Genomic DNA, 24,243 nt, shown 5'->3' on the forward strand with positions numbered 1-24,243 from the left:
CATGCAAGTAACAAACCTTAAAGAAGCAATAGTTACTTTCAAATGTCTGTGCCATTAAAACAAACATGATATTCTTTTTGTCCTTCTATACCCAAGGACGGCACAATTCTCTTTGAACAGTTGCTAATCCACCTAATTATGAATAAAAAAAATTATTTGCATGAAATCTAGAAGCATTTGAGTTCACATTAGTTTGACTACACTTGTGTAGAGTATGTTTCAGGTCTAATACCGCTGTGAATAATGTTTATTAAAATAAGAATCGTTAAAGGGATAATTCCCCCCCAAATGAAAACTCATTATTTATTCACCCTTGTGTCAATTCAAACCTATATGACTTTGTTGTGTCAAACACTATGGAAGATGGATGGTAGGGAAGAATGTTGTTAACCAACAACACCAGCGCTCATTGACTTGACAAAACAACTTTTCAGGTTTTAAATGACGTGAGGGTAAATAAATAACAGAATTTTTAGTTTTGGGTGAACTATCCCAATACACTTCAGGTCAACCACTACCAATATCAACTGCAATATTTGAAAGGGTTTACACCATTTTAATTGAATTTGTGTTTGCATATTATGTTTATATTTTAACTGTTCATTTTGTTCGAATGAACGTCATGTTTGTATCAATGCTGCGTTGTTGCATCATGTGTTCTTGACTAAACTCCAGCGGATTGAGCATTACAATATAAAACACATAAGCACACTTGAGTCACTGTTGATATGTGACATATGAGGCCTTACCAGAAATAATTCATTTGGACTTGTTGCCTTGAGCACATGATGAAACTTGTGCAGTTTTAAGTTGTACCCTGTCCTCGCACCCTGACCGTTGTCCTGATGTCTTCCCAATGTCTGAAACCTCTCATATTGAAAGACTGTAGACTAAAGACTGTAGACGTCTTCATGTTCACAGTGCAATAATATTGACTCAGAAACAGAGAAGTTGGATTTAAACCTGTTTTGCAGGAGAAAGTCCGACAATAGAAAAGACTTACAATTCCACTTTAGAAAATCCAGCATGCATTGAATCTGACCTGTTGTTGAAATTCTTGAAGTGCCTTTTCTGAATGTGTTCAGGAAAAAATGTGATTGGATGAAGAAAAAACAAGCACTGTATTTGTTTCCCGGGTCAGCCGGCGAGACTTCAGGCCTAACAGGCTGATGAGATATTTCAAACATTTGAGGAAACAAAATGTGCCCCGTGTTTTTGTTTTAAAATTGTGAACGTTTGTTTTTCCCCCAATTAAATTCTTTTTCATACAGTGGTTGAGTTGCAGTATTTATCCGTGTGTATGTGTGTTTGTGCAATTATTTCCTGTGTTTTTATTTTACCCTCTTCCACGTGGTGACAAATCACTGTCAAAACATGATAGACAGAAAAGGAAGAACATTTAAACTAAAAGTGTCACTCTTTTAACTAGCAGTTTATTAAACAACTTGTGTTTTTACATCATTGTCAATGTAAGGCAAATATTGGTTTGGACCTTTAAATAATTTATAACCCGATGGTTGGGTTCGTCCCTTTTTTGACTCATCACATTTTCTGACAGTATAATAATAATAAACAATAATAAAAAAAGATCGAAACGGCAGTAGTCAATCTCGGAAAGAGGTTAAATTATAGAAATGCGACAACTTTCATCTACATCTTAGAGGGAATAAAGAAACAAATCCTCACCTAAAATTATGCAACACAATATGATGTTTTCAGAAAAGTTGAAATGAGTTTAGTCAGAGCTGAATGGATTAGTTACAGAAGATTCAGATTGACAAGTCGACTATACTATGAGGAGTCTTTTGTTATTCTCTGATTTTATTTACTCCCACAAATCTATTCCGTTTTACATTCACCCTTTCAAATGTGTGCAGTCACATTTAATTTGGATTTCATTACATATGAAGCTGTTTTTAACACAGCCAGTGGAAATGAAACTCACTGTGATTTATTGACAAGTGCTAAAATCCATCCGTAACCCCTAATATATATAAATAATCTCTTCATGTTTGTATTCCTTTTGTCATGATCTTAAATGTTATTCCCAATTTATCTATCCATCTGTGCACTTCTTTTTCTGCTCTTTCTCTTCCTTATGTTTCTCTTGATGCTAATAAGACATTGTTGGTTGTTGTTATGTTAAAGGGATGGTTCATGCAAAAAAAAGAAAAACTTCTGTCTTTGTTTTTGACCCTTATCTTCTTTTTGAGCAAAACTGTAGATCTTTTGTTTTATAATGAGAATCTATGGGGACTGGGGTTGCCAAGTTATAAAATGACTCAATTTAAACGCACAAAAAGTGGTCCATATGACTTAAAAGTGTCTTTGTGGTGCTTTTTCATGCAGAATATTCATTTTTGGGTGAACGTTCCCTTTAAAACCTAGACAAGACACATCTTTGTCTCTCTTTAACCTGTGACCGATTAATTTTCCATGGCTGTTTTCTTCATAACACTTCTCCTTCTATTTCTCTCTATTTGTCCTTCTGTACTCCTTCAGCACACGTGAAAGTCTCGCTTCAAACACGTCAAGTAATGTGGAAAATAGCAGACGCCAGAATCTGGCTTTGAGTCCGGGACACATTGGCACCAAAAGACCCCCGCCGCCCTACCAGCCCCCCGGCTTCCGTACCGTTCGTGAGCAGCCCGCCACTCGCACTGAGAAGCAGGCCTCCATCACCAGCGTGTAGTGACGGGACCTGCGGGGGCGCCACCTGTTAACCTGTTATTCTTCATCGAGACTGTTACAATCTGACAGGCAGGACCTTTCGAGTTAGTTTGAAGACTATTTCAGCTGTATTTGCAAATACAGAAATACCGTTCGTCATAATTCATTGGGGGCATCTTGTATTATTTGTATTTATTTATTTTTTAGAAATGTTTGTAACAACAAATATTGCTGCACACATACAGGTCACTTCATTAGGACGACATTTGAGGTGATCTACGATCATGTTTTGGATCAAATCCTTAATCAAACACATTTGTAGTTCCTTTATAGCTTAGCGTATCCACTACGGGTTTTATTGGTCTTCTGATCCAAACTAGCTGCATTGCCTCCGCCTATTCATTCATTTCTGCCGAGCTTCATTCTGTAATCTCAGGTCCCTTCTGATTTACCGTGTCATATATTTGCTGGTCACGGTATTCTATATTAGTGGCGGCAACCCTGAAAATCTGAACAAACTATAGGCCTACTCTTCTGTTTCAGTCATTTGATCATATCCTTGTGTGCTGTCCACCGTCGTGGGTTATTTCTGTAGTTTAAAACACCACCATGGCATTATTTGTTAAAAAAAAAAGAGATACAACTGGTGCTTTCTCATTGAATGGACCGCTATGTAAAATATGAATCCATTTTTGTCGATTTTCTATTTTAACCAGGTGCTTTCTAATACAGAACGAAATGACACACATTGCTACCTCCACAATCTGTACAGTCGTAGAGGGAGACAAGAGATTTCCATCCCGCATCTCAGATCTCTGCTGTATTAGACAAACACTATCAGCTTGCAAACTGTGAATGTACTGCTACTGCTTCTCAATCACATCGAGACCATCAAAGCGTTAGTAAGTTGCCGTTCTCATTGTAATAGAGAGACTGTGTAGAGTTTGGAAACTTATAGGACCATTGCGAAGGGCAGATCTCTGATGTGTCCGGCCATTTGGTTTTTATTGTTATTATTTCCAACATATTTTGACATCAATTCATGAAAAGAAAACATTAGATAAATATTTTACAGATTTTTGACACATGGGAGAAAAAATGTTTGATGTATTTTTAGTTTTGATTTGAATGTTCTGGAACACAAATGTTACATTTAATTTACGGAACATATTTTATCACAATGATCACCATCTACATAAAACCCCGTAGATCAGATATTTCCCATTTAAATTAATTCACAACATTTTTTTTAATCTCAATTAAAAAAAAGTGAAAACATTTTCATTTTTTACAGTATTTCATTTTTTCTTACCAAGTTGATTACATTTATGTTGAACAGATTTATCAAACAACCAAGCAATTGTTTGGTATATAAACATTTCTCATTTATTTTCAGTTATGTAGATTGTTTTGTCCCAGTACTCAAAAACTGTTTAATACGTTTTTAAATAAGTTTTTAAATTATAATCTCTCTAAAATGTGAAATAAGGTTTCACTGTTCCATTAAGTAAACATCTGTCATAATTTATCTCTGAGTAGGAGTCCAGTCATAACTCGAAAATGGATTCAAAAGGACGGCAAAGTGTCACGTTATTAAATAAAAATGCATAACTACAGGCAGAATTACATTGTAATACCATTTTTGCACTAATGCCTGTTCTCTAGTGACTGTAAAAGGAAAAAAAGGAAAAAATCATCCGAACGGATGTGCTGTTTATACTGAACATATTTCATACGAAATACTGATAGTCCATGCAATGTCTTCCCTAAACATGATGGATTTCTTATGGTTCTCAATAACATTGTTCCTTTTTGTGACATCACGTCATTCTGTAAGAGATGGCTATCTGTCAAGCTGAGTATAAAAATCTACCAGGGGAATTCTTTTGTAAAGTCTATAATATTTCAAAGATTCCCCAGCTGTGTAGTCGTGCTGTTAAATGTTTTAGTGTACTAAATCCCTTCCTTAGGGATTGTGTAACTTTTTAAGACAATAAAATAACATGTTTAAAGTAACCGTCTGATATCTGTTGTGTTTGGTGTAATGTAAATCCCAGAACTTTTTGTTATTATCAACCGTGTACTACCGCATATTACCACTAGAAGGAGCTTGCCATAAAATTTCATTACAAAATGATTTTTTTAATATAGTTTTGTAACTTTAAATTAGAACATTTCTGTTTGCATTATTTGGTCGTTTATATAGAATTGAGCCACACAGGGAATCCACCATTTGGCAAGAGTTAAAAAAGTTATTACTTAATAAACAAGGTCAACACTTGTTTAGCATAACATGTTATTAATGTCTTTGAGAATATATAGCATTTTCATAATGCTGCTCGTGGGGTTGTCTGAGGTCTAGGTGGGTTACCCTGGCTCATGAATATTGACAATCCAGATTCTAACCAAACACAAGACTTTTCCATTTCAGACTCTGGTATTATGTGAGGAACACAAGATGACCGAAGACGGTCAAAAACAAACAACAATTTGAGGTTAACTATAGTTCATAATCGCCACAAAAATGTTAACTTCCTTTGCAGACTTTGCACAGGCTATTTAAATACATTCTGCGCAGTTATTTCACGCATTCAACTATGTATTCTTACATTTATGCATTTAGCAGAAGCAAGGCAATTGTCATTACAAGATATACCTTTTATGAATGCGTGTTCACTGGGATTCAAACCCATAATATTTGCTCTCTAATGCAATGCTCTTCTTAATGATCTACAGAAGCCCAAGTTTAGTTTGGAGACAACTAAGAGTTTATTCAGCAGCTTTGATAATGCAGGAGAGAAGCACAACTAATCTGAACAGTACAACAAAGCAATTAAAAATATTTCTAGCACAAAATAGATCTGAAGCCTTTCAATTCCATTGAGCGTCAGTAACATTTTTCCATGTAAGGAAGATGTGCAGTCAAAAGAAGTCCCACACATAACGGAATCATAGTGTTGGTTCTCTGGTTTTCAATACCATTAACTCGATAACATTCAGTAAAATGCACTCAGTAGATTAAAATATAGTTTCAAATCAGTCATTTAAAACCTATTAAGCATGTGAACAGATGGTAAAAATAACACAACCTTAATGCATTTTAAAAATCAACAATAAATATTAAAACATGGAATAAACTGATCGGAGTAAAACACAAAGTAACTACATTAACATGCTGTATATTGAAGTGTTAGGAAGTTATGCTGTTGTTACGGTGAACGCATGGGGTGTTATCTCGTTCCTCTTTCTATCTGCTGTTTCCATAACATCACCACTCATGTGGGATATGAGATCAAGTATGCAAACATGCTAATCCATCTTTTCGTAGTCTAATCAAACGTCTAACCTTCCTCAGAAAACTGATCATGGATCAGCCAGTTACATCTAAGGTCAGTTAGAGAGGGTAAATAATGAGTGTTATGACCTTAAGAGAAATACTTCACATATTTAAGGTTCTGAATACTATGAGCTTTAACGGATCGATTATGTGCAAAATGTTTGTGTTTGTCTAATTCACAATGGCAGATGAGCACATCTTGTTGATCCCGCAAAGTCTGGATCCTCTGTACAGGTAATAGTAACCCTATGAGAGAGAAATATATTTAATTATGCATTTATAATTTTTTTTATATTATTTTATATAAAATTTAATTTATTCTGTATTATTGTTGACAAATTGCATCCAGAATAATGCATATTAATTTTGTTTTTATAAAAACACACATACATGCATATACAGTATTTAAGGAAAATATAAAATGTAATAAACATATATAGTCTAAATTATAGGTAAATAAAAATAAATACATGTAAATATTTTCTAAATACATAAATTTGTATGTCTATTGTTTATAAATACAAAATTAATTTGCATAATATTATTATTTTAAGAAAGCAAGAACGTGTGTTTCACGTGTGTTTCTTACCTGCTCTCCGTAGTCTTCTCCCCAGCTGTTTTTGATGGCCCAGTACGGAATGCCGTTTCCTGCATACACAAGCATATAAACTATCTACCAAAAACTTTCCCACAAATGACTCTATTGACCTATTCTGTCTAGCTGCAATAACAGTTCTCTGTAAAGGACAGAGCAAATCCTGAGCTTAACATTGCAATGATCTCTTAGTAAGATGTAAATAAAACTCACGTTCTCCATATCCAGTAAGCAGCACAGCGTGGTCAATCATCCAGGGGTTACAGAAGATCTTTAGAGGGTGAGATACACCCTTTCGGTAGAACTGGAACATAACAAATAAATAACAAATGATGTTTTAAAAGTGCAACTCATTAAAGACAGCAGCACTAGATATATGATAGAAATGATAATCCTACTGAAATTATCATATTTATATTTATACATCATTATATTTACAGATATGTAACACGGGCAAATTTCTACATGCTGACCATTTATTTTTGTAATGATGTGATATTTGGGTTACCTGCATGGCAAAGGCATTAAGAGCAGCAGACACTGGACCATTTTCAGCCAGCCATGCAGCAATCTCTGTTGACAAAGAAGAAAGACATTTTGATTAGCAGAATGTTTACAACCAGAAACAGAATAAGAAAACCAGAGCCAAGTTCAACCCAGCATTACCTTATTTTCAGAAACGTTTATTATTATTAATATATCAGGTACTTATTACCATTCTCAAAGTTATGTGCTTTAGATTGAACTATGTTTATTTACAGACGTTTTCTCTTGTCTCATTTGTCCCTCTCACCCTTCTCATCACTGGGAAGTTCGACAGAGCTGTTGATGTAAGCGGCCACCTTCCCTGTAGAGAAGTAACAGTTCTGTTTGTGTCCTGTATAGCTGTAGTCGGTCTCGGTCTCAATACCTCCTGTGAGTATATGAGAGAAACGTGTGTTTATAAAGCACAAATTGTTTGAATTGTCTTGTAGAAAATCTGTTTTTTCTTACCAAGCTTCTCGATGGCTTCATAAGCGTTGGACGGTAGGCCGCCTCCACAAGCCTGGTCCATCTTATCACAGTCCACTAGTTCTATAAAAAGGGGAAAATGATTTTAGGATTAATTCGGTTATACATTGCGAAATGTATATCTTCATTGAGTTTAAATTTACCTTGCTCAGAGAGGGACAGTAGCTGGCCTGACTTCTTGAACCATTGACCCTCAATGTTTCCTGTCACAGAGAATGCCCAACAAGAGCCACACATGCCCTGCAACAGAGAGTCAAATAAGTTAGCTTTTAACTCGATTAAACAAGCTTTCAAAATCCTTTTTTTCACTGATTCAATTCATTCCTCGCTGACGATTCGTTTAAATGATCTGAGCTCTTATAACCTGATTTTTCACAGGACTGACGGCTCCATGATCCCTCCAGTCCCAGGTCTCAGGAGCGGCTCTGCTGGCTGGACTCGCCAGCTTCATTTGCTTCTTTGAATTCCACTGGCTCAGCATTGGGTTGAGGTACATCATTCTGAACTCATCCTCTAAACAGACAGGAGATGGAGATGAACTGATATGTTATTTTAAATAATAAAAATGTACCTGTAGTTCAATCTTAACACAATTTCTCATTGATCTGTTATTTTGACTTATAACACATCCTATCAGTCCCTATAATAACCAATGAAAATCAAGAAATCCATACGCCTACCTGTGAGGTCACTGAACTTGGTGACCCCGTACTCCGCTGACCCCTGTTCCAGAGACTGCAGCGTCTGCACGGTTTTCATATTTTCCTGGAAAATGCGCAGCCGCTTCCCTGCCTCTGAAGGTGAAATGAAACAATACTTGTAAAACGTATAATAATGTAAAAATGGGAGCACAAATAATTCATGTTAATATACTGTACTGACCCTCTCGAGAACTGTATGTTCGGTTGTGTTTGATCATAAAGTTTTTGAACTCGGTCAAAACCTCCACAGATTCCTGAATAACAAAAAAGTGCATAAGAAAATGCAAACATATTTGAATTCTTATTTATTTCGTTGAGAAATATAAACATATTTCTACATATTGTACACTAAATCATACCTTTGCAGGTTTGCCATGAGTCAAGGGTACAGCTGCAACCTTTTTGAGCTCCTTGGAAACTAAGAAAGAAACAATATGAAGGTGACAACAGTATTTTCTGGCCAGAATTAATGTGTAATGTGCACGACAGAATGCAGAACAGCATAAACAGATATAGTTAACTGCTCAATGTCTTATATATGTCCTGTTACTGACCTGCCGGCTGACATTTCTGTTTGAGCAGTGTGGATTTGTTTTCCCAGGGAATGTCCCAGACCTCGAACAAACACACTTCAGTCTGAGGAGAGATTGAAATCTATTAGCATTTATATTAAACTAAACATTCAAATCTGAAAAACACACAAACACTGAAACGGCCACATTAGGATAGTGACATAAGGTTCGCACACATGGGTTTCTGTCATATTAGGCAATTTGAAATCACAAGATCACTGTCACATGAGTTTTGTCTCATTTGTCTATTTCAGTTGTTTTTACTCGGGTCAAATAAATGCATTCAGATCAACCTTGGAAGTAAATCTGTTACAGTACAGGTTGTACAAACCTTTGATGGTTTTTCTAACAGAGTTGAGCAATGTTTAATGTGGATTACATTAGTTCAGTCTGTTTGTACCGCTCACCTTCTGTTTTTGCGGCACCGGGAGAAAATCGCAGGTCCTCACAGCATTCTTTACTGAAGATTTCTTACACTGTGTGCTTCCAATCTCCACCATAATACTGTACCTCACACCCTTCACCAGCTGTGGAATAATGGGTAGACGACAACTTTATTTACAGTTTAAAGAGAAATAACAGATCTTATATAAAACACATCAGCATATAGAACAATTCTCAAAAGATGACATTTTTGTCATTGCTTGACATTTAAAATAGATGTTATTTGACCTATTTTACAGATTTCCTTAGAAACATCAATGTGTGGTCAAGATTGCGCAGCTTCTCTTTCATTACTGTGATAGACTTCTGCGCAAAAAGGGTGCAGCGTTGAACAGAATGAATCAGCTGGACGCTGTTATTTATAGGGGCCTCTACACGCGCTCTGCCCTTGTTTACATCTGATCAAATGAACTGCGGTTAAAAACAATTATAATTAAAACCACGTACAATGCAGATCACGCATACACATAAGACAATAAAATAAAGCATAAAAGAATTGCTACATAAATATGATTTTTAATTGGTTAAAATTTTAAACACATTTCAAATGTTTAATTTACAATTCTAACGTTACCTGTTTGCTGGCTGATATGATTTTACTGACACGCCGAAAGTGCATAGAGTTGGAGGCCATATTATATCGCTCTTCAGCAAATTTGATCGCTTTTAAAACCCCGGGGTCCGATTCGGAGAGACGAACTGGGGATCCCGGCGCTCCGAAAACCGGGCGATCCGGTCCATCATCTAAACCCAAAACCAAACCCACCACAACACAGTAGGCGATAACGGAACGACAGCGGCTTAAATGCGTGTTCATGTTGTCGAGCTCTCTTAGCAGTAAACACGACGTTAAATCGGGTCTTTGTTTTCAGATCGTGAGCCTTTAAGCCCGCAGTGTTTTGTTGATCCGGAGGGCGAACGTCGAATTCATGCTCCTGCGCATGACATCAAGCACCGCGAGAGCGATCCGATAGCGTACCGAGGGAACTCGCTCTCGCGATACTTTAAAGTCATACGCTGAACGAACTGCGCAGTGCCGCATAAAGTCCCAGAATGTTCCCCGCACAAAGAGCTCCAGTAGGGGGACACATTTTATCATTGAAAACAGATTTATTATATATTATATATTTATTCCCATTTTAATTTTTATTAATAAAAATAAGACAAGTCGACTGCCTCTAGATGTCTTTGTTGCTGTCTTCAATTCACATAATTGGATTTATATTTAATTAGCTCGAATCGCTTTTTATTGATAAAATGTTCTTATCCATTCTTCTGCGTTTCAACACAGTTTTATTAAATAAGACCAATCGGCACAAAGTATTATAAACACCGCTAGGTGGCGTTACATTTCCCCGGAAGTAAAACGTGTAGGCTTTACTGACCCCTGCTGGCCTTAAAAAAAACAGGCTCATAAATGGCTGCTCCACTGTTTTCATTACCGTGTACTGATAGAGTGATGTGAAGTTTAAAAAAGAAATATACGTACTCAATGTAAGTATACAGCTTTAACACATTTAAATAATAGTTAAATGCGTGTTAGAATGTGAGAATTACACGCAATAATCAATACAACTTGATACAGATCAAACAGCGCACTTCATCAAAATCACCGTGTCAAGAATGGACTGGAGATCTCGAGAAAGAGGAACAAGAGGAGGCCGAGGACACCGAGATGAAGAGGTACAATATAAATATGTATTATGTTTATGACGTTTGTAATGCACATTGTTACATTATGTCATTGGGTTTCTTATGTTTATCAGAACTTAGGGAAAAGTGCATATATGCCTATGTTTATGATATGACATTGACTGATATAATCTTGTATTTTACCTGATCACTATTTTTAAATATCTATTAATCTTCACTAGGTAGTTTTGCACACCTTGGAATAAAGATTATTTATATCATTTACAAATACGTAATATAGTTATTTAATTTGTGTGATATAACAGTATAACCGTAATGTATGGATTAAAGGGAGCCTGAAATTAATGTTTAGGACAAGTCAAAAACCCAGTTACCGTTGTGCATTTTAAGGGCTGTGCCTGCATAGATATGCTTTGAATTTGTTATGTTCTGTGTGTCCCTCAGAGCAGGGATACGAGGTTGTCTAAATCAATGACTTATGTGTTACGTCATGGTGCTAGTAAGATGGGCCTTCAGATGCACTCGGGTAAGAGATGAAAGCGACTAACAGTGTGTATTTTTAATACAGAGCAAATCATTAATATATCTACTCCTCGGCTCAACACGGATTTAATAAAACAGGACTGGAACCTTATTTTCATCTGATGTCCATGTCTGCAGATGGCTTCATGTATGTGGAGGATCTTCTAGCACATCAGCAGTTCCGCTCATTTTCATTGGAGGACGTGCAGCGAGTGGTGGCCAGCGATGACAAGCACCGATTCAAGCTTCAAGCACACCCTGATGACGGACGTCATCGGATACGAGCAAATCAGGGTCACTCTTTGCAGGTCAGTATAGGACAGAGGTCGATTTGTATTGCTTATTAATTGTAGAGCTTATTATCAGATGAACTTATTCCAGACTGAGTATCTTTCAGGTGGCAGATCTGGAGTTGAAACAGGTGGCACCTGATGATCCGAACTGTCCAAAAGAGGCTGTGCACGGCACATACATGAAACACTGGCCGTCTATACAGAGCCAGGGTCTCAGCCGAATGAACAGAACTCACATACACATGGCACCTGGGATACCTGGAGAGGGCGGAGTCATCAGTGGTAAAATAAACAAACATACGGATTAGGGCATTTTCATTTCGTGTGGGTCATTCCATCTTTTTTAATACTTTGTTTATACAAAATTTCACTTTTCGTTACTGTTTATGGCAATTAATATTTGTATTTTCCTTCTGTATTACTGACACATTCATGACTGCTTTTCATTTTCAGGTATGAGAAAGAACTGTGAGTTGGCTGTGTACATTAATGTCCCTAAAGCTATTGCAGGTATTGATAAAACATTTTGAAATTGAATCTATTTTAAGAAAATACTGCGTGTGCTCTTTATGATCGTTCTCTCATCTGTGTGGTGTTAAGATGGGATTCGGTTCTTCTGGTCAGAGAATGGGGTTCTGTTGACTCCTGGAGATGCTGGAGGGATGTTAGCGCCTTGCTACTTCTCTAGGGCACAAAAACTCAAACCCACAGGTGAGTCACCTCTACAACTCCTTAAACTCATAAACATTTATTTCTTTGTAATTATATTAAATCAGACAATGAATTCATAATTTAGCGATGTACCTCTAATTAACAGTAAAGTAATAGCATTTGGATTTGGCATGTGAGATGAATTTATGGAATTATAAGGTTCTATCTGCATTTAGAGTTGGATTCGAAAAATATAAGTTTTTGCATTCAATTTGACTTTGTAGATCAAAGCTTTTTTTCTAAAAAGGTCAATAATGTACACAACGTGAGGAAAAAAAATGTAAATAAGGTGTCACAGAATTTTGACCGAAATATCAGACAGAACCTAATATATTTGAATTATGACTCCAGTCGCATGTCTTTAAAGAATAATGTTTTGTTTTTCAGTTTGTGAAATTGAGCTGCATTAGCTTTTGGAGAGGATTTCTGACCGACATTACTTCTTAAATATGGACACGTGCAGATCTACTTGACATGATGGCGTAAAAAGTAGTGGGAATTTTTTATACACACAGTATATCTCTATTTTAACATTTATACAGCAGGACCGCATATAAAGTTGACTTCATCCTAGGACCTTTTTGATAAACCAGAGATGTTGGAGACAAGGGACAACATGCCTTATTAAATAATGATCAATGAAACTGAACTGAACTTCATGTTCTAGAGGTAATATGGCAAGTGTCATGACTATTGCTAGAACGGAGTTTCACAAATCATTTGTTTAAACTTAAAAGCACTCTTTTTGATGCATTTTTTTCATTGGGTCCTATATAAAGGCCAAACTTGGAGGTTTTGGTAGTTTATAGGCTCTTTATTTTACAAATGTTATATAGGGAAATGATAATTATGAGTTCAATAAGTTGATGTTTTGTACACAAATTGCAGAGTGATCTCCTAAACCTGTTTTATTTGTAGGGCAGTTTCTGCTCACAGCATATTTGTCAAAAAATAGAGTATCTAAATCCACCGGAGAGCTGAAGATAGAGCGCTCTGTCTCGTGTTTCTACTGGGGGATTTTCAGCAAGCATATTTATGCAGAGTGGACCAGAACAAATAACATCCAGTAGTCCTATTTTTTATTGCATTTCGTTACAATGTTTTGATATTTTTTTAAGTGGAATTTTGTACACTTATGTCACACACAGTCTGTAGAAGTGTCCAACATTTACATTGAAATAAGTGTAATATTTACCCTTACTTTACGGGAGCGTCTATAAATTCTTCAAAAATGTCAGATAAGAAATTTTTTCAAAAAGTATCTGATACAAATTCTTTTTAAAATGTATTTTAAATGTGTGAAGATTTGTCACATTTCCATGAGGTCTAAGGAATTTTGTCTTAGCAGTCCACCAGCTGATCAAAGACCTATTCTTGGAAGTATTGTCAAACTACTGTAGCTGTTTTGTGTTTGGATTTGTGTGAGCATTAAGTCCCTGCATTGCAGAGAGTGTCAACATTCTTTCCCTATAAGATGATAGACTAGTTTGCAACCACATGAAATGAATCACTTCTGATGCAGTGAACAAAGGATGGCCGACATACAGTATGGGAAGAAGAGAGATTAATGTTCAGATCTGTTCACTGAAACAAATCCAAAATCAACAGCATGTGTTTAGTGCATATTTGTCTTAAGTCATAAATAATTTTCAGCTAACAGCAGATAGTTTGCTTCAAGAGCATCTGTTGCACATGGTATTAAATAATCTGATAAAACATGAAAATTCAGTAATAATGTTAAGACATTCATGGTGTTGAACACTTCAAGCTGTCATTTAGTGTTCTCTGCGTCTCTAGGCATCCTCTCAAAGCAAAGTTTCCCCTGATAGCAGAGGTCTAAATTTAGTGCGACCCTATGACCGTCTTGGCCTAAAGTGTCAGATTCCATTTGAAGCGTCCGTCTCTGCTAGTCTAGCACCTGCTGCTAGCTGTAATACCCTATTAAGCTCGGCAGAGTCGTGTACCTTTACCCAAGCATGATTAAAAAAGCTTCATGTCGGGTTCAATTCATATTTTCTGTCTCTTTTTTAACAAGTGGTGTGCATCTCTGAAATAGAAAGGCTCTGTGGTAACGCTACAGGAGTCGGAGTGTTTTTCTTTTTTTTGGCTCAGCTGAGGGGCTGAACCTTTCTGTGCACTGAGTGGCCCTTTTTTCGATGAAGGATCAGATTGGAACTTGGAAACCTGGACCCTCCTGTTGGAGCCTCATTCACAGGGAATGGCACTGACTCCTGTGAATGTACTCTGGAAGGGTTGCTTGCTATTCCATTCAAACTGATCGAACAGAAACAGCAGAGAAAGGCAAGTATCCATCTGGATATTGTTGTTTCCGTAAAATAAATAAAGTCTCTTCAAGAGGTCTTATTAGATGGTGTTTTTTAGCTTTGATGTATGCATGTGTATTTTAACAGGCTTCACTGTATAGTTGTCATAAATGTAATTGTACGTATGAATATTTATATAGCAAATTGGTTTTGGTTTTGTCTTTAGTCTCCACAATGTTTCAAAAAGATGGTTTGGTGAAGGCCAATCTTTTACTTTTTAATACGATTTTTTATAATTTTTATACGTAGCACATTTGCCTATGAGTGAACTGTGGTTAAATGGAAGGAAACACATTTATGTATGTACTGTAAGTTTTATATTATTGTTAACTGAAAAATGTACAAAAAACTGTCTTTTATGGATTAATCGTTAATATTTTAAATGAAGAAAGAAAAAAAATAACATTTAGAAATATCACATTTTTCTTCAAAAACACGAACAATCTAATGACAATTCTTTTTGCTTTTATTTTTGCAGGTCTGAAAAGAATCACCTGTTCAACTGCTTAATGACAAGTTCATAATTGTCAAGAATCATAACCCAATGCCTGTGGTATCTGTAGAGAAGAAATGGACCCCTGGGTTCTAGACGGCGACAGTTACTCGTTCCTTCGTAGTGCACCACGCACATTCAACCTGCAAAATCTTGACGCGCCAAACCGCGTGGAGATCTTCGACATCACCGCAATACCCAGCCACCGTAGTGCCATATCTGAAACCACCTGCTTGTGTGACATTTTTGGGGATGATTCGGAATCCCCATCACTTTCCAATAACCCTTCCTCTACCACATTTCTTCGGAAGGAAACGGAACAAACGGAACAGACTTTACCAGCGGACGATGCCAACGATTCTTCAGGGTCTTATCATACTGCCTGTGGATCTGACTTGGGTGATACCAGTGAAGTCGCTTACTCCACACCTTCCCCAGAAAATATAAAGGATGTTTCCACATTTGATACACATTCCTCACCAATTGATTCGACTTTCTTCTCAGACTCCAAAATTGGACCTTTTCATTGCACACCGCCTCCAACTTGTGTAAATTGTGATGACCTTTCACATGCAGAGAACTGGGAAGAACCCCAAGTGTCGGTGAGCATCGGCGTTGTGAATGAAACAGAAAAGATGAATGTGTCTGAACCACAGTATTTGAATTCAGCTACAAGCCTGAATGCTTCAGAAAATGAATCTTGGGAGGACAGAGAACCTTCCTTCAATGAGAAAGAAGTGAATACAACACCTGAACATACAAACACAAGCCCAATTTTAGATAATGTAGTTTCTTCTGAAAACACAGAAGGAATGTACAATCATAGTTCACAACATGAAGATTTTCTTTCACAACCGATGGCTATTAATAGTAGAATTTCTTCAGAACTGTACAACACTCCTTCAACGGAACATAACTTTAGCCCAATTGCCCAGGTTTCTACTTCACCTCCAAACAGAGATATTAATTCCCCACCTGAGCTCAAAGTGATATCTTCCCTCTCCCCTGTAGGCAGAGAAATTAGTTGCACACCTCTTTCCTCCGGTAAATCTTCACCTGCCCCCCTGAATTTAGGTGCAGGTCAAGAGGAGAACAAACTGGAGTTTCAAGACTTGACGGACACATGTCGCACAACTTCTCTAGCCACATATCGCACTGATGATAACATGGAAATAGATTCCCCAACTATGTCTACTGCAACAAGAGACTATGTGTGTTCCACAGGAGCCAGAGAGGCACCAGCATCATCTGAGATCAGCAACATCTGCTCCTCTCCCGATGTCCATTCACCTGCTCGTTCACCAGAACTAGTAATCATTCACTCTCCTCTGGGTTATACCATCAGTCCATCACCTACAAATGACAGGAAGGTTTATTCAACTGAACCTGAAGACTCAGCTCCTCCCTCCTCTGAAATTGATCATCATGAAATCTGTTCAGCTCCTGCTCACTCACCAAAACCAGTACTAATTCATTCACCTCAGAGTTATTTCAACAACCCGTCTCCAACAAATGGGAGAGAGGTTTATTCAACTGAACCTGAAGCCTCACCATCCCCACATGAGATTGATCGCCATGAAATCTGTTCAGCTCCAGCTCACTCACCAGAGCCAGTAATAATCCCCTCACCTCAGAGTTATACCAACAACCCATCTCCAACAAGTGAGAGAGAGGTTTATTCAACTGAACCCGAAGCCTCACCATCCCCACATGAGATTGATCGCCATGAAATCTGTTTAGCTCCAGCCCACTCACCAGAACCAGTAATAATCCACTCACCTCAGAATTATACCAACAACCCATCTCCAACAAGTGAGAGAGAGGTTTATTCAACTGAACCCGAAGCCTCACCATCCCCACATGAGATTTATCGCCATGAAATCTGTTCAGCTCCAGCCCACTCACCAGAACCCGTAATAATCCACTCACCTCAGAGTTATACCAACAACCCATCTCCAACAAGTGAGAGAGAGGTTTTTTCAACTGAGCCTGAAGCCTATTCATCCTCCCCTGTCATCACAGGCATTGATTACAGTGATATCTGCTCTTCACCTGACCACTCCATTCTGGATCATTCAACAGAACCCGAAACAAATCACTTGACCAGTGATTATACTATTAGCCCATCACCTACGAATGAAAGAAAGGTGTTTTCAGTGGAATGTGATGATCTACCAACCTCACCAGCCATCACAAGAACTGACTATGTACTGACGCCAGCATACAGTCAAGGTTCCACACCTGAGTTAAGAAGCATCACCTCCACTCCAAACAGCAGACAAAACTACCTAACACCAGAACCTACTTCACCAGCCCCTTCACTTGAACGGAGATCAGTCACCTACTCACCTGAAATACGGACAATGTCATATAGTTTTTTGCCACAAAATACTAACTCCCCTACCATTGAGGGCTTTGCAAGTGGTGCAGTTTCATTAGCTGAGATTTTAGCACCTGAGGTAGAGAAAACCGTCTGTGGGAACTGTTCAGAAATGTCTAACTCTCTTTTTGGAGAAGATGCCTCTGTCTCACCTGTCTCAAGGAATGTTTTGTCAACACAAGGGAGCATATCAAGACCCTCATCAAATGCTTCAGATCACAACAGAGATACGGCATTATCCCCTGATCTTCAACCATCGGCACTGGAATCATCAACTTCTCTTGAGCAGATGGAAGATCAGCCTTCACCCATTATGTGTGAGAGAGTAAATCCTTCTCTATGCCCAATGGAAAGCAGACATTGTGATGACCTCGCTCACACAGAAACCTTTCAACAAACTACAACAGTCCTGGATGAATGTAGAAATGCCACACAACATGCTCTCAGCCAAATGCCTATCTTGCAAGATCCACACACAAGCACGACAACAGAAGTACAAATAGAAAAAGTGCAAGAAGTTGTCATTGATGGCACGGATTTAAATACAGAATCTGTTGAAATTAAACAACATAATTTAGATGTTTACGATAAGAGTGAAACAGAAATGTTAAAGAATGATACTGCAAATACTAACGTGAAGTTTAGCCAACTGCCTGTGGCATTAAATGAAAGCCCTCAAGCGATTTATAAGGATAATGTGGGAGAATATGACAGACAGCCATGCAAAGAGAAAGAGGAGAGTGGAAAGAGAGGGGGTGAAGGGGTTGATACTATGGGAGAGGGTAGATACAGAGGGGAACAGGTTGAGCTGTCATTCAGTGCCAGGAATAGAAAAGGGCCTGCAGCCCACAGCCTAGCTCTCTCAAGTCGAGACCCAAAGTCAGGAATTCCAGCTCGCTGTTATTTTGAGTCGCACCCAACGGCTCCACTACAACAGAGTCAGCTTAGAGCACAGGGCTCACAACAAGAGAACAAGAGTGGCGCCAGGAGGCTTCAGTCATCCGTCCAGGGTAAATTCAGCAGTGCAGGCTTTCTTCCTCCAGAGTGTCTTGTTGAGACCTCCAGCATGGGAAGTGAGTTTGACGACGCTGACAATGAAGTGAAGTGGTTTACAGATCTGGCCTTCACAAGCCTCTCTAGCCCTCCGGTGGATTATTTGGATGTGTACAATTCAAGCCACAGGTCTTCTACAAATGTGTCACAGCCATCTACGAATGTGGACAGCCCTGGTGCTGTCGCCTGGATGAACTACGCAGACTTGCGTGGCTCAACGTTGCATGATCATAATGACTTGTTGCATAGCTCCTCCTTTGTACCACATGACGGCCTGGACCCTGCCAAAAGCTTTGAGATGGGGAGTTTTGAGTGCGTGGATGTTGTGTTAGAGACGAAGGAAGAGTCAAGCAGAAAAAAGAGGACGGTACCCAAAAGACAGATCCAGCTGCTGAGGCGGAACACAGATGAGTCAAAGCCTACACAAAACACTGAAAATGTTTTGGATTCACTATCCACCCCTAGACTCTCAAAAGACACCTTTGTTCGTCAACATAGCACACCAGTCTTCATTCAAAAGGAGATGTCCAGGGAGGAGCCAGCTTCACCTCAGATATACAGGAAAAGAGCAATGCAGAAGTCATTGTCTTTAGATGATGCCTCCCCTAAGACCCAAATGGCCTCCTGCGTTATCAAGAGCGTGCTGTCAAAGAAAATGCAAGATGCACAAAAAGAACCTTTAGGAGATTTAAGTCCTACTGGATATAAAAACAGGCGTCCTGGTATCAGTCCCAGCTCCTTTGATGGAGTACCAAGTAGCACAGAGAAATGTAGCTTAAGCTCTAGCCAACACTCGGAAAGTACTTTTTCATCTGAAGATTTTGCTTTTAAAGAGGAGAAAAGTCCACAGCCCCAACGTAAGAAATGCGCTCCAAAAGTTCCTCCAAAACCAACTTTCAGACCTGCATTCATGCATACTGGTGAAGTGGAGCTAACAAGAGAAGAAACTAGGCCCAAGCTGCTTTATCCTTTTAAAGACAAAGCATTTGTGAAACCAAATGGCAAGAATGATAAGAAGGAGGGAAGGGGTGATAACAATAAGGACACAAGTGCTGCTGTTGGAACTCAAACAGTAACAATGCAGAGAAGAATGACAAGCAGAGACACAGAGCGACACACGACACAAGAAAACAGAAGACAACTTGGTGGTAAGAGCGTTTTTATGTCAAAAACCCCAGAAATAACTCTTAAACCTTCCACCATCAAAGACAAAAAGAAGTCATCTTTGAAAGTTTCACTATCTCCTGATATAGAACGGTCCAGAGAAATGTGTGAATATAAGTCAATGGACAAATCTGCAGAAGATATGGGAGTGAATGTTACAAACACGAAAGATAATGACAAAACAAAATCTGTTATACATAAAGTAAGGGATGTAAGAAAATTGGTTAAAAACACCTACAACCTGTCTTTCAAACCATCAGCCTCTGCTGCAGAAGATGCACCTATTCAAGAGAAAAGAGAGAAGCCACCACAAGCTCAAGCCCTGCAAATTGAATGTAAAGCCATAAGTTGGAAGGACAAGCAAACAGACAGTAAGGCAATCCACAGGCAAGGTGGAACACAGGCTGTTGACATTTCAAAAATATCACAACCACTGCTGGCCGCAGAGATAAGCAGAGATATTGAAGTCACTGAAATAAAATCTAAAGCCTCTTTGCCAATGATCCGGTCAAAAGATTCCCAGTGTACAACCTTTGGTGGATTAAATGAACCTGATAAAATTACTGAGAGATCTTCCGGTCACTGTAATATGAGTGCCATGCAAGCGATGCCCCCTAGACCTCCTAGTAAGGACAGAGAGGTTGCTGCATTAATGGTTCTCCAGGATGGCACATCCAAAATTCAGAACACTTTTGAATCTACAATTGCTGACTCTAATCACATAAAAGCAACAAGTAGCAGTCATTCTGTGTCCATGCTACTGAAAGAAAAAGGAATGCAGGCTGACATTGGAGTGTGTGGAGTTATAAGTGTTGGTGCGAGTGCTACAGCTAAACATGTGAATAGACTTGAGGTACCTTTACAGGGTTGTTTATCAGAAGCTCAAGCAAGTTCGAGCTTGGGCAATGCAATACTTGACAACAAATCTTTAAAGACAAGCCACTGTCAAAATACCCCACAGTTAAAACCAAAGGAGCAAGGCAAGAGTGCCGAGGTAACGCTAGCAAAGGAATCCCTGTTGCAACCCAGAAAGGAACAGGACAAGACAGATATATCTGCAACCACAACTATGACACAAATTGCAACTAATCTGACATCTTGCAAACCAGTGTTGAGGTCTATTTCAACTAATATAAAAAACAACGCCACGCCGGCAACTGGATCAAAGGAGATTGAATTACCTATACAAGTGAGGTCAATATCCAGTGACAGACTTAAGCCATTTGTACCACCAAAACCCAGCTATAAACAGTCATTGGCAGAAACTAAGTCAAGTGACCCACCTAAACCAGATACTCAGACAACATGTGTTGTTCAACAGCAAACCAAGTTATCGAATGAACTGAAGAAAAATGATGTGAATAAGGATCAGCTGAACGAGGTCTCATCAAACAAAACAAAAAAACTGGCTGTATCAGCTGTATCAAGCTGCAAACCACCACCCATCCCAGTAACAACAACTCCAAGTACAGTTCAGAAATCCACAAGATTTGCCAGTGTGGATCAACCCCAATCTTCATCTTTCTTGCAAGCAACCAGTACTTCCCAGCAAATGACCACATCATTTATTCAAGACCATTCAATCTTAGCTAGTTCCTTTGCTTCCAACCCTTCTGACAAACACACTGGTCCACAGACTCACAGCCAAACACAACCTGTGTCAAGACCATCATCAAATAACCGATTTCACACAGAAGACTATCGCTTCTATGCTTCGGATGACCCTCCCAGCTACGATGAGAGAGAGAGCTTCAGCCCGGTACGGGTGTCAGATTTGCCCCAGCAAAGGGGGTATCGTCCAAGCACTAAACAATCTCCATGTTCTTGCACACAAACATCCCAACCACAAGGCAGGACACCACCAGCCTCCCCAAGCCAAGTTCTAAGCTTTCCAAATGCTCCTCCACAGGCTCAGGTTAGACCTCACCAGTCCAGGCCAGACGGCCAGGCCCTAAATTACTCGCCAGTCTCAACCAATTCCTCAGCTCCCCATTCCTCAGCTCTGGTTCAGCCTTTACACCACCCACGAGCCTGCCCTGTCCCAAACACACAATCCTATAGTGATGACCAACTGCCAGTTTCCGGGCCACGTCCGGAAAGGCGACCTAATCACTCGCCACAAGTGGTAGGTCCTGCATCCTATCATGAGTATGCTCATTCAGCTAACATGCCACAGTTGTTTAATCCTCAAGAATTACCACCATCCTTTGGTCATGACTATGGACATGACGGACCAGGTGGAGCAAGTGTACTGTATCCAGAAAATGCAAGTGGGATCAGCTGTGGCCAAGCTCCTCGTCGTGTCCTCCTCGATCCAGACACTGGTAAATACTTTTATGTTGAGGTACCAATGCAGCCGCTCAGAAAAATGCTGTTCGATCCCGAATTGGGGCAGTATGTAGAAGTTCTCATACCGCAGCAGGCGATGTCCCACTCTGGCCTGTATCCACCAGCTGCACCACCATACTCCTCTCTGCACAATCAAGGGTTGTATGCACCACAGTATCTACCGTATGCAGTGCCGTCTTACCAGGCAATTCCCAGCGGATCACAGCAAGTGCGCCATCCAGAAGCGCCTCACCTCCCCACCACACTTCACCAGACGTCCTTAAGGTATGGAAGCCCTGCGAGCCAGATCCCAAGAAATGATCCAAAAGGCCACTCATCTCTAGATCAAAGCTATTTAGAGAGCATGTATTACATTCCCACTGGAATCAACGCAAGCCCAAATTCTAACCCTTCAGACTGTTACCACAAGCCAACTTCAAATCTGCCTCCTGGAGGAAGAAGGGTATGAAACGTGTGGTCTGTTTACACTTTGATATTCTATTTTTTGGTTTATAAAAAGACAACATTTATAGTCAAAAGTTGTAATTCGTCAATTGGAAGATTAATAATGCAGCACTAATGTCATTTGTCTTCTGCTCTTATTAAATAAATATAAGTCCCCAGAAATCTTTATTGATATGTCATATACAACGCTTTTCATTCTCGTGTTCTTTAACATTTATCTCAAACCCTTCACTTTCCTCTTATGTATAGCACGTGCAGTGGTGGGTCGAGCTTCAGTCAAAAATGTCTTTATTGCACACTCTTGAAATTTACAAGTATTTATAAAGGGATTTATTTTATTGCAGCTATCATGTCGTGTTCAGCATTTTCACTTTGCTTCTTGAATGCACTATGCCATAACATGTTGTTAGCCTTTGATGTGTACTGGCATGTCAATGTAGGCTGCTTTATAGGGCATAATCTGGCTGAAGAAGTTCCTCGAGGGTTAATCAGGACTGCACATGTTTTCGATCATCAGAAGATTATAATGTACTGTTTTTTACACACAGATGCAACGAATTAAAGGTAATTGTGTACCAAATCCCCCTGTCTGTTTTTCTTTCATTGTGTGATGCACGTAAACTCTATATGCTAAATTAAAAGTAAAGCTAAAAAGTTCACATTTGCAGTTACGTTTGCATGACTGATACAATTGCTGTTATATTTAAAGGATGTATTATTAAAAGGAATTCGGTGTGATGGCAGAATCACCCCTGGCAGGCTCTCTTCTGGACCTCTGTGTAAGTCTCAGGCTGACATCTAGTGGACATGTTCTAATAATCTTTTACATCAAGTGCATTAGCAGATTTAAATATTTTATGAGAGAGCTGAGAAAATAATTCCCTAAATATTAAATATTGGCTAAATAATCAAATCATTGTGCCACATGAGCTCAAGTATTGTTAAAGTTTGCAGACAGTTCCACTTAATCAAATGAGAGAAAGGTTCAGAACTGTGATCATTTATTTCACCAAGACGAGATTTGGTATGAACTTGGGTGTTTAGCTTCCCTTAACAGTATGACATCACAGACCACCATGGTCTTGGCTGTGTCTTTATACCCTGTGGAAATGTTTTTACTTATTCAGGCAAATGGTCCAATCGTCTACCGCAGCCGCACCCATAGATGACTGCATTTGATTTCCTGTCTGATCATCAGATTGTAAAACATTGAGCTCTGTCTGTCTTTTTGTGTGTGGGCGGGCAGCTCTCTGGGGCTCAAACTCTGTTAGTGGGGTGTCTGTCTGAAAACACAAAAACTGATCTATTGATGACATCAGTTGGGATTGTCTGAGCAGAGCAGGGTGGGAATAAAAATCAGACTTTGGAGCACTAAACTTTACCATAAACCTCTATCTTGTAGGTTATGTTACATGGTTAAAAGAATAGTTCCCCTTCAAACTTCTGCCATTCATTTACTCTCTGTGTGGTCATATTAAATCTGTGTGATTTTCTCTCGTCTGAAAAACACAAAGGAAGATATTTTGA

At 38.9% G+C, this 24,243-nt stretch overlaps 4 protein-coding genes across 9 annotated transcripts in view; 3 read left to right on the forward strand and 1 right to left on the reverse strand.

Annotated features, from left to right (window-relative positions):
* The window catches only part of stox2b (storkhead box 2b), a 50,703-nt gene extending 46,017 nt beyond the window's left edge, over positions 1–4,686 (forward strand). For all 5 annotated transcript variants that reach the window (XM_056769693.1, XM_056769695.1, XM_056769694.1 and 2 more), the window contains exon 4: positions 2,503–4,686. In XM_056769693.1, the coding sequence (XP_056625671.1) occupies positions 2,503–2,692 (190 nt within the window). In that variant the 3' untranslated portion in view covers positions 2,693–4,686. The remainder of the gene's footprint in view (positions 1–2,502) is intronic.
* A 729-nt stretch (positions 4,687–5,415) lies between these two features.
* On the reverse strand, positions 5,416–10,281 carry ctsf (cathepsin F). The gene is made up of 14 exons (XM_056769540.1): positions 9,905–10,281; positions 9,294–9,413; positions 8,869–8,950; positions 8,674–8,732; positions 8,496–8,568; positions 8,294–8,407; positions 7,978–8,126; positions 7,757–7,853; positions 7,596–7,676; positions 7,396–7,515; positions 7,111–7,175; positions 6,816–6,906; positions 6,597–6,655; positions 5,416–6,253 (listed from the first exon to the last, which is right to left on the reverse strand). Exons 1-14 carry the CDS (start codon positions 10,145–10,147, stop codon positions 6,179–6,181), a joined length of 1,428 nt encoding a protein of 475 aa, XP_056625518.1. The 5' UTR covers positions 10,148–10,281; the 3' UTR covers positions 5,416–6,178.
* Positions 10,282–10,684: 403 nt separating this feature from the next.
* On the forward strand, positions 10,685–13,033 carry trpt1 (tRNA phosphotransferase 1). 2 transcript variants are annotated; one of them, XM_056769303.1, is made up of 8 exons: positions 10,685–10,824; positions 10,916–11,013; positions 11,428–11,509; positions 11,644–11,813; positions 11,903–12,080; positions 12,252–12,308; positions 12,399–12,509; positions 12,897–13,033. In XM_056769303.1, exons 2-8 carry the CDS (start codon positions 10,954–10,956, stop codon positions 12,917–12,919), a joined length of 681 nt encoding a protein of 226 aa, XP_056625281.1. In that variant the 5' UTR covers positions 10,685–10,824; positions 10,916–10,953; the 3' UTR covers positions 12,920–13,033. The 2 variants fall into 2 exon arrangements, with proteins under 2 accessions (XP_056625281.1, XP_056625279.1); XM_056769301.1 differs by lacking the exon at positions 12,897–13,033 and having other exon boundaries at positions 12,399–12,602.
* A 1,639-nt stretch (positions 13,034–14,672) lies between these two features.
* On the forward strand, positions 14,673–23,289 carry si:ch73-43g23.1 (uncharacterized). The gene is made up of 2 exons (XM_056769300.1): positions 14,673–14,810; positions 15,312–23,289. Exon 2 carries the CDS (start codon positions 15,404–15,406, stop codon positions 22,718–22,720), a length of 7,317 nt encoding a protein of 2,438 aa, XP_056625278.1. The 5' UTR covers positions 14,673–14,810; positions 15,312–15,403; the 3' UTR covers positions 22,721–23,289.
* Positions 23,290–24,243: the final 954 nt, after the last annotated feature.

The sequence above is a fragment of the Triplophysa dalaica genome, chromosome 16 (genome assembly GCF_015846415.1).
Source record: "Triplophysa dalaica isolate WHDGS20190420 chromosome 16, ASM1584641v1, whole genome shotgun sequence".
Lineage (NCBI taxonomy): Eukaryota > Metazoa > Chordata > Actinopteri > Cypriniformes > Nemacheilidae > Triplophysa > Triplophysa dalaica.